The sequence below is a fragment of the Rissa tridactyla genome, chromosome 5 (genome assembly GCF_028500815.1).
Source record: "Rissa tridactyla isolate bRisTri1 chromosome 5, bRisTri1.patW.cur.20221130, whole genome shotgun sequence".
Lineage (NCBI taxonomy): Eukaryota > Metazoa > Chordata > Aves > Charadriiformes > Laridae > Rissa > Rissa tridactyla.
The window spans coordinates 81,887,932-81,897,526 of NC_071470.1; the positions used below are offsets into that span (position 1 = coordinate 81,887,932).

Sequence of the window (9,595 nt, forward strand, 5' to 3'; positions counted from 1 at the left end):
AATGTCAGTGAAACCACTAATTAGCCAAATCCTTCAAAGTAAAAGCTAGCTTTGTGAGGGTTTCATCAGCTATTTTGCCTACTTCCTAATCAAGCTTGGCTTTACGTGTGAAAATATTTTTAACTGGGAATTTATACGGGGAAAAGTATATTACATGTATTGTGCTTACAAAATATCTCAAACATCCTTAACAAGAGCCGTAGCTCACAGGGCAGATAGCTGAAAACCTTGGAGAAGAGGAGCAGCTCGTCCAAGGCCTGTGTGCGCTTTTGCTTGGCATTTCCATCTACTACAATGACAATTCCCTTGAAAATTACAGGAAGTAAGTATGATGGAGAAATAAGAGGGCTGGAGGGAAAGGCTCCTGGTGGTATAAGAGGCGCTTTCAACTGAGGCGCTGCAGTCGAGAATACTTGGTTGAATGTTTTCTGTGCGTGTTTCTTATGGGATGCAAGAACAACGGACCCACCTCTAGCTAGGCGAAGCAGCGGGCTGTTTTGCCTAGGTTCTCCCACGCTGTGTGTGCCTGGGCTGGGGACAGATGGCAGTGGCAACTGAGAAATTGCATCTTCAGTGCAAAGCTTCTAGTGGGGTTAAGACTTGAGGTGGATAACCAGAGCTGTAACTGCAAAAACCACCTGGAGGGAAGGATGGGTTCATTGCTCTTCAAGTGTTGGACTGGGATTGATTTTCCTCTTCCTTTCAGAGAGAAGCTGAAGCAGCTGATTGAGAAGAGGATTGGCAGGGAGAACTTCATTGAGAAGCTGGGCTTCATTAGCAAACACGAACTTTATTCCAGAGCTGCTCAGAAACCACAGCCTAGTTTCTCTAGCCCAGACCACATGATGTTTGATCATGAATTTACCAAGCTTGTGAAGGAATTGGAAGGTGAGATGCTATGCTCATTTCTTTAGTTTTTGTGATGAACCGATGACTGAAGTACCAAATGTGCTGAACGTAACCCTCTTCAAAGTGGTGTGATGATACCAAAACAGAGTATTCTGAAAACCATGTTACGGTAATAGCCATGTTTGTATGCCCAAGCTTGCGGTTGAAGTATTTAGTAAAGGTACTCCCAGTACAAGTCCGCAACAGGGGCTTGTACTAACTGGATAACTTCATATTTTTAGGTGAAAAGATTCTTAATGCACGCTGCGAGTTACCACACTGGCCAAGAGGTGTATGGACCTCTGCTCACCTAGGGACTAAAGTATTGAGCACATATGATGGTCATAGAAGCTTGATTCGTGGAAGTACATGATCTAGGTATATAAAAAGATGGCTGTTGGCTCTTTTCTTAAACCTTGTTGTGACAATTGCTTTTTTTAAAGTGTGGGTTGAGTTTCTAATGCCATGATGTTAACACAGTGAGGCTGTGAGACCGTTTTGAGGACGAAACAGATGTGTGAACTGGGCTTTAGTTGACAGAAGATGTTTTTGACAGGTGTCATAAGTAAAGCTATTTACAAGTCCAGTGAGGAAGATAAAAAGGAGGAGGAGGTCAAGAAGACACTGGAACAGCATGACAACATTGTGACTCACTACAAGAAAGTCATCAGAGAGCAGGTAAGAGGGAGTTGCTCTGCCTGTGTCTCCAGAAGCTGTTTGCTCTGGCTTTCGGAGGCACTGCGGTGCAGTTTGATACCCGATGTTCCAAAACAAGTAACAAGAAATATAACAATATAAGAATGCTTCTAAAAACATTTAACGCCACGTTCTTGTTCAACTGAAACGTCAGTGTTTAGAATACTGGTGAAGTTTAATTCTTTTCCCGGGGTACAGCTGCGCTTTCCTGTCCTGTGTCTAAGTGTTCTTTTTCAAGTGAGTAACTGGAGAACTTGCAGCCCTTGGCTAACAGATGTAATGGTTGGTTCTGTGCTCTCACCTCTGAAAAGCTGGCAGATGAATGTGGCTGAACGAAGAAATGCAGTTGCTCAGTGAATTTTGGGCGTACCTGCTGCGGTTGGACTCTCCATTTTATTTTTCCAATGGTAGCTCACTTGTTTTGTTGCCACGGCTGAGACCGAAAAGTAGAGGAGCAAAGCTAATTAACTTAAATAGCTAATGGGGAACTGAAGCAGGTGTTTTTAGTTCAGGCATCTGGAATGGACACAGAATATAGGAGTACATGTGAAATTTAGGGACACTTTTCCTAGGAATAGCTGTCTAAGCTTGTGTGAGGCTTTTCCGCTCATCTGCCACAGGTAGCGCTGACACTGTCACTAACCAGAAGCGTGTCATGGTGGAGTTCAGGTTTGTCTGTCTTTATTTGCCTTCCTGACACTATTGTATTTGAAAGTGTTATTACTTCAAGTGCCTTTTTTTCCCCCCTCTCACAGGACCAGGAGCTTGAAGAATTAAAACAACGAGTTAACACTTTAACATCTCAAAATGAGCAGCTCCAAGCAACGGTTACGCAGCAAGTGTCGCAGATCCAACAGCATAAGGACCAATATAATCTCCTTAAAGTACAGCTAGGTAAGTTTCAGAAAGAATAATAAATAATAATCTTGCTAGAGCAAAGATCTTACGTGATTTATGGTAAGGCACAGAACAGCTCCAGCAGACAGCCTTCTGTCCCTTCAGGCAGGCTGTTGTATGTCCTGCAGCATATCAAAACTTCCCGTAGATATAAAATACTCTTTTTTTCAAGTTGATGTTGAGCATCGCAAGCAGTATCGTTTAAGTGTCAGATTTTGCTTTGTTATCTAAAAATACTGGGTTTTGCTTTAAGTGCCTTTAAACTTATGGGATAAAGCGCAGTGAGAACTGAGAGGACAGACTGAAAATGAGAGTAAGGTATAAATTGTTCTTGCTTTGTGCTTGGGCTCTTTATTCAGCTTTCGATAGAGAATTCTTAAATACTCTGCTTTGGTTCTTCAGTTAGAATGGCTTGTATTGCCCTGTGGGGCCAGAGGAGGACGGGCAATAAATACTGTAATTGGTGTGCTTGAAGCTTAATTCAAAAGGATGTTGGTGTTTGTGACCTTTGCTATAAACTCTGTCTTTTAGGAAAGGACACTCAGCACCATAATTCCCACAGTGATACGTTTCAGATGAATGGCATTCAGGTGGAAGAAGTGAGCAAACTGAAAGAGGAGTTGGAAGAATGGAAAAACAAGCATGAATTGCTGCAAGGGCAGTTAAGGGAAAAGGATTCTGCAATTGAAAAATTGGTAAGCACTAACTGTCCCACCAGAACTTCATGCGGCTTCCAGTCCCTGTTATCAGCTGTAATTTGCCTTCAGCTGTGTAAGTCCTCAGTGTGATGGCAGTCAGGCAATCGTAACCGATTGCTTGCTGAGGATAGGAAACACGGGGGGACATGGCTTGAGCAGAGTCTTTTCTGCTTCACAGTGTTCCCCAGAGTAACTTGTTGCAGCTGACCTGTTGGACTGCAGCGTCAGTGGGTTTTAGTATGTTTTGGGTGGGAAAAAATGGTAAGCGTTTCCTCAGAGCACAGTTGGGGTAACGCCTAAGACGTATCTATGGTGGCCTGTGTGGTGAAAGGCAGGATGAGGTGTGCTGCTTTGATTCTGTGCATGTCTTCTGCAGTGGAATTGGTGAATTCTGAATTGGAACTTGCATCCACCTTAAAGGAGATCATCCAGCTGCTCTCTCTTATTGGAGAGCTTTATGATGTGCATTTCTTAGCCTGTTTGCACCTTCTCTGCTGGGAACTTTGATAGCGCAAGCACACGGTTTACTCTGTGTTCTGACAACACGACTCTGTTTAGTCTGTCTGCTTCTATGGCTGATTTTCCTCTTGCCATTACAGAAGTCATCACAGTTGGAACTGGGAACAACAGAGCAATCCTCACAGACCAGCAAATCTGGTGGCTTGGAGCACAATAATGAACTACAGAAGGTGAACCTGGGCTGTTTCTGCGGAGCTGTGGTGAACAGTGGTAGCTCGGGATGGGATGAGAGCTTTGTCAAACTTCAGGAGGGGCGTTGATTACTGAGCACGTTGGTGTTTCCAATGGTGTACTGTTATGTGATGATGGTAGTCGTTCTTGGAGCATCAAGATTATCCATCCAAAAATGAACCGGTTGTTTCTGCTAAGCAGGCTCAAGTCAGCAGAATACACTTCAGCTGATTCTTCAAACTTGCAAAATCTGTTTATCCGTTGCAAAACATACCTTTAAATGTTGATATGAAAGCTTACAGATATTGGATGTATGGCATAGAGTAAGTGGTTTAATATCTGCAGATTCAGTAATCCAAGGTAGCTGTTGCTCAAAAAAATACCGAGCAGACTTTCTCTGATTAGAGAACTACTAATGCCTGGATGGATAAGTCCTACTGGGTTTCTGCACTAAGAATGGTCACGTGTAGAGAATGCTGGTGGTGTGAAACGCCTTTATGGACAGGACCGGGGCTGGGACAGGCACCTTGGCTGGGCCATTCCACAGAAAAGAGTTCCTGAGAGCGGGGCGGAAAATGGTACGTGTTTGTGACTGGTTTGGTCTTGTATAGAAATGGTTGCTGTGCTCTCGTTGAGACACACGCAGCCTTCCGCTCATGTATGCTAGTATGAAGCAGTTAGTCTGGTAGCATTCGACTTAAGAAGAATTTCAGGTGAACCTTGCTTTGTCAAATTAACTCAAGTATGTTTTTGTCGTTGTTTCCAAAGGAATTAGAAATGCTCAGGACTCAGGTACAACTACAGTCTGCAGAAATCTCTAAGCTTCAGCTGGAGAATCAAAAGCTACAAGTAACGGTATCAGTGAAAAAGTTCCTTATTCTCTCTTGGGGGATTACATCTTGAAGACTTTACTTTCCTGCTTACGCTGTCTGTAGCTGTTGTCCTAAACCAAGCTTGTTTTAGGAATACGCATCCCCAAGTGATTTCGGCAGCGTTTTATCCCTAGACAAATCCTTCGTGAGGAAGGAGGGGACTTCCAGTCAAGTTAGTGCTCTGTGAGGCCACAGGCCCTTGGTATTTTTAAACAAACGAATGGTATTTAAACAATGGTATTTAACAAACACCTTTAACAAGCTTTTAAACTTTAACAAAATACCTTGGTATTTAAACAAATGAATACCAACTAATCAGTGTTTTAAGCTTGCACCCTAATCAAAGGAAATAATCTCACGTGCGTAGGTGTTTACTGAGACCCCAGGAAGCACAGGTCTGTTTGCTGATGCCTTGCAGCGCAGCGTGTATCTACCTACCACCCCTTGGCTATGCTGCGAGAAGAAAATACCCTTTTAAATGCTGCCAGTGACTGTGTAAGGTCTTAGCTTGCTGCCTTCGTGTGCCAGGCGTTCAGTGCTCCGACACTGAATTTCTTGTCCACAGAATACGAGTGCAGATCCTGCATTAGGAGACAGCGGTTCAACAGCCCCGAACAGCTCTGAACTGGGGGGACGGCTTCAGCAAGAAATAAAAGAGCTGAAGGTTGGTAGCGGATGAACACCACACCAAGTCACTGAATGCTCAGCCGTCAGGAGGACTTCGACCATAGGAAAGGCTTTGGGTGGAGGTGGTTTGTTTCCTCAGCATCTTCAGTGTTTCAGGCTGCCTGAGGGAAGCTGGATATATCTCCCTCCTTTGTTTTTCCCTTGGGAAATGCAGGCCTTGTCTGCCTTCAAAGAGCTGATAAGGACAGCCTAGGAAATAGTTTTACTCTGGCACGGACAATCCAGTTGGGCTGGGAGGAAGGTAGCCACGGGTAAGACTTCTAGCTGCCTTGCTCCTGGTTGGCAATAAGGGGAGTTTGGGTAAGGAAGTGTGTGGGAGCAAGGCCGCAGGGTGCTCCGTGGCATCGGAGATGTTACCGGTAGTGCGTGGAATGTGTTTGTAGGAAACAAGGCTTCTACTGCTCCTGTGCTTACGGTGTAACCTGCTGTGGGGTTTTTCTTGTTGCCAGAGTGAAGTCAAAGCCCTTTCTGAGGAAAAAGAATCCCTAAAACAGCACCTGGATTCATCCAGTAGTACGGTTGCTATCTTGCGAGATGAGAAGAGTAAACTCCAGCAAGAAGTTGCAGAATCAAAGAAAGAACAGGATGATCTTCTGGTGCTTCTGGCTGACCAGGATCAGAAACTATCAGCACTGAAGATCAAATTGAAGGATCTCGGTGTACCGGTAAGCAAAACAATGGCTCCAGTGAGTTCTCGGGTCTGAGGCAGGCCTGAGCGGTCTGGGTACAGCAGTACTTGATCCCGTAAGTCTGGTGAGGCGTCTCGCTGTAAACAGAGGGATGCTGGATCTGCCAGAGCTGCTTTCTGCACTCATATTGGCAGCCAACAGTAGAAGATGACAACTGCCTCTTGAAAGAAGTGTTCAGCGTAGGGATGTTGAGAGGTACCCGCCAGACTCCTGCGAGGAGAACTGCTTGTCATACGTACGTCTGGAATGATACCCGACAGTGTGCCTGGCCTTGCTGCAGCTTATCCTGGCTGCCAGCTAGAAAGCAGACGATGGCTGTGTTGTAATCCTATGGGGTGGTTCCAAAAAGTCTGCAGTGGGTGGAGGCATCATTTGTACTGAAAATCCTCTAAGTATAGCCAAGGAATCTTTCAGTCTGACTTGTAAATGACTTAAATAGGGAGAAAGTACCCTAGAAGACACTAGCAGCTTCACTTGTGGCATTGCAAGGCTCTGGACAGTTGGGTTTTTCTCCTCAGCCCGTCTGGTGAAGACAGCGGGTTTTATTTCACCAGCTGTATGGCAAAGCATGTGTGGAGTCCCTTACTGGGAAGTACGGGGCAGAACGGATGGTGCTGGACGGAGGCTGCTGTTCCCAGGGTCAGCCATCCTTAGCAGCCAAGTTAAATAACGTGACATGACAAGATGATGGTTGCCTTTATTAAGAGCTAAGTGTACAGCTTGATAATTTTAGGTTAGCTTTAAGCTTAGTGTCGCTCCCACAGCATTTGTCTTGCCTGGAAAAGGTTGGATCAGAGTAAGGGATGCTACTGCTCACGACAGATGTTTCTTCATTTCAGGTTGAAGATGAAGACGATATTGAATCTGGAGATCAAGGGGATGAAGATGAGGATGGGGATGAAGAGGAGCAAGACTAGAATGCTTTTGTGTGTTACCATGAAAACTAGATTGCATTGTTATTGGGGGAAAAAATCTATTATTGGTATACAAAGCAAAACATCTGCTTATGAGAAGCAGATGGGAAAACAGCAACCGTGGGACTAGTTATAAGTTACTGAAGTGTTTGAAAACCCTTCGTACTAGGTAAAGCAAACAAAATCACTGTTTAAGTTCTACATGAGTATCCCAAATTGTACGTGTTTAGAAGTTGCTTTAGACACTGTTTAAAGCATGGAGATGACAATGTTGCTGCCTCAGTTCATTGTCATTGACAGAAGTTCTGTGCATTTGCTTATGGTTTTAACCTTCTCGATCTTTTAACATAATTAAATACAGAAGTATTTGGTTTAGCACCTGTCAAATGGAATCATTGCCCCTGCCTTCAGCACCGAGCTTCAATGTAATTTGTGGCTTCCTTAAAGAGCAGCGGCGAGGTGGAAGGGTTGGGGTGGCTGCGGTGCGCGGCGGCCACTTGGCCGGCCTCCTGGGCTGGGTGTCGGGGTGCGGATGGACCTGCACAGCCTTGAGTGCCTTCACACCTGAAACGGCTGCATTCGGAATCTGCCCAGGAACCCCAATGCTACGCGAATAACGTGGAAGAGGTTTCATGGAAACCTGAGCAAGAAAGGGAGCGTTTTTACGAAGAATCTTTGTGGAAAGATGAAGACCAATACACTCTTCCTAAAGATTTAATGTGCTGCTGAGTCACCGTAAACATAAGTAAAAATCTTCTTGACTACTTCAGTAACGAAATGAGAACTACTATGATTTATATAACTTATTAGCTCTCGATGAGTGAATAAAAGATAAAATTTGACAAGAAAAAAATGAATACAGTTAAATGCATCAATTTCATTGTTTGGTAATAAAAATAGGTATTTCCTCTTAGTCCTCATTCATTTATTTCTCTTGTCCTGCTTTAATAAAATAGATTTTAGTACACGTGTAAAATTGTCTAGAACCAGTCTAAGGTGGCAGAGGAAAGTATCAATAAACCCTCTACCGGGGCTGTCACTGCATGTGTACCAAGAGATGCTGGTTCAGCTTTTGCATTTTTCAACAAACTCAGTCATTGAGCTTAACTTCCTTAGAGCTTTTCTAAAAAATAAAATCATTCCTTAATCATATGACAACTTTAGGAAGACTAGCAACCAAAGACTTTTTCAAAGTCACCTCATGCATTCAGTCTGTGTTCAATGTGAAACTGTTAGACGGAGTAGTTTAAATACGCTCCGCTCTTGCACTCCACCCTTGACTTCAGGCAATGCGTTTTATATACTACTTTCAATGTCTCTTACAGAAATGGTGTCGATAAGAAGTGCAGTGAGGTGTTCGCTCTGAGCTAGAGCCTACCTTGCTGGCTCCTGGAGGTCACCGAGCGGTGCTTTGAAGCAAGCAGGGGTCCAATTGGGGTGGCCGGGCGTATAACTCTGCCCGTGTCCTGCTATGAATGGCACTTGAATACAAGAGTGCCAAGGGAAGGCACGTGTGCTTTTTATGGACTTGACACTTACACTGCGTGATGCAGTCACCAGTGTTACCACCTGAAGCCACGGAGCTCCTTTCTGCATGTCTCGGGAAGTCAGTTTGAAAAATGCCTTTTTTCACAAACCCTGACAGAGGTGACAGCTTCAGTACCTGGGTGTCCTGTTAGCCCTGGCACTGCGTTTGCTGCTGTCAGCAGTACCACCGCAGGCAGTTGTGGCAGTTTGTTCTACCCTGCTTAGACAAGACAGACCTACTTATTTGTATCTGCTTGAACCTCTTCCCCTGTCGCTGTCAGCTGTCCCAAGAAGCAGTGCTTTTCTTGGGAAGTGTTGGATCCTTCAGCAGAGATCGAAGGTTGCAATGGAGAGGGAGTGGTGTTAGGAAGCCTTGTGGCTTTGTTGTATATGGAGAGCATGGAAAGCTGAGGTGGCCTGTAGAGCTGGACCAGCAGGGCCATCTGCTCCCTGTCCCGCTAGGTCACCTGTGACCTTGCAGGCTCTTGGTCTGTTCTACGCAGCTTTCGCATTGCCCCAGATGGTTTTACTTTATTGTCTTCTGGGTGCCTTTCTGCGAGGTCTCTAAAAATGCTGTGGGCAGAAATAAACAGATATTTCTGTAAGTTGTCCTTCAGTATGCAATCACGCCCCAGGAGGCAAACGTGCCGCTCTAGAGCGGAGGGAAGGGGAATAGAGAACAGAAGACACGGAAAATGAACGAACCTTTTCCTTATGCTGATGAGATGGAATCGCCTGAAAAATACGCACAAACACAGACTGAGATTGGGAAAGCACAAGGCATGTGATTGATGGTTTGGCCTGATCTTGATCAGGAGCTCTTCATCTGGCAACCCTACCTGGACACCAGTGCCACTCCTGAAAGATGGTATGCTGCAACATTTTTCTGTTGCCGTTCTCTGCAGTGTTATGCTTGAGAAGTTCTTCCTTTTGGATGCAACTTCAAAATGTTTGAAATTGCAAAAAAATGAAGGAAGAGATAACTAGGTGGGGTAGGAAGTTCAGGAGACAGACAAACTGGTTACAAACAGGTTTTA

The 9,595-nt window shown here is 44.7% G+C and overlaps 1 protein-coding gene across 10 annotated transcripts in view; it reads left to right on the forward strand.

The window, feature by feature from the left end:
- The window catches only part of USO1 (USO1 vesicle transport factor), a 32,854-nt gene extending 24,910 nt beyond the window's left edge, over nt 1–7,944 (forward strand). For all 10 annotated transcript variants that reach the window (XM_054202537.1, XM_054202541.1, XM_054202538.1 and 7 more), the window contains 10 exons: nt 204–322; nt 707–888; nt 1,445–1,566; nt 2,340–2,478; nt 3,013–3,176; nt 3,779–3,868; nt 4,638–4,724; nt 5,307–5,405; nt 5,878–6,093; nt 6,957–7,944. In XM_054202537.1, the coding sequence (XP_054058512.1) occupies nt 204–322; nt 707–888; nt 1,445–1,566; nt 2,340–2,478; nt 3,013–3,176; nt 3,779–3,868; nt 4,638–4,724; nt 5,307–5,405; nt 5,878–6,093; nt 6,957–7,034 (1,296 nt within the window). In that variant the 3' untranslated portion in view covers nt 7,035–7,944. The remainder of the gene's footprint in view (nt 1–203; nt 323–706; nt 889–1,444; nt 1,567–2,339; nt 2,479–3,012; nt 3,177–3,778; nt 3,869–4,637; nt 4,725–5,306; nt 5,406–5,877; nt 6,094–6,956) is intronic.
- The last annotated feature ends 1,651 nt before the right edge of the window (nt 7,945–9,595 follow it).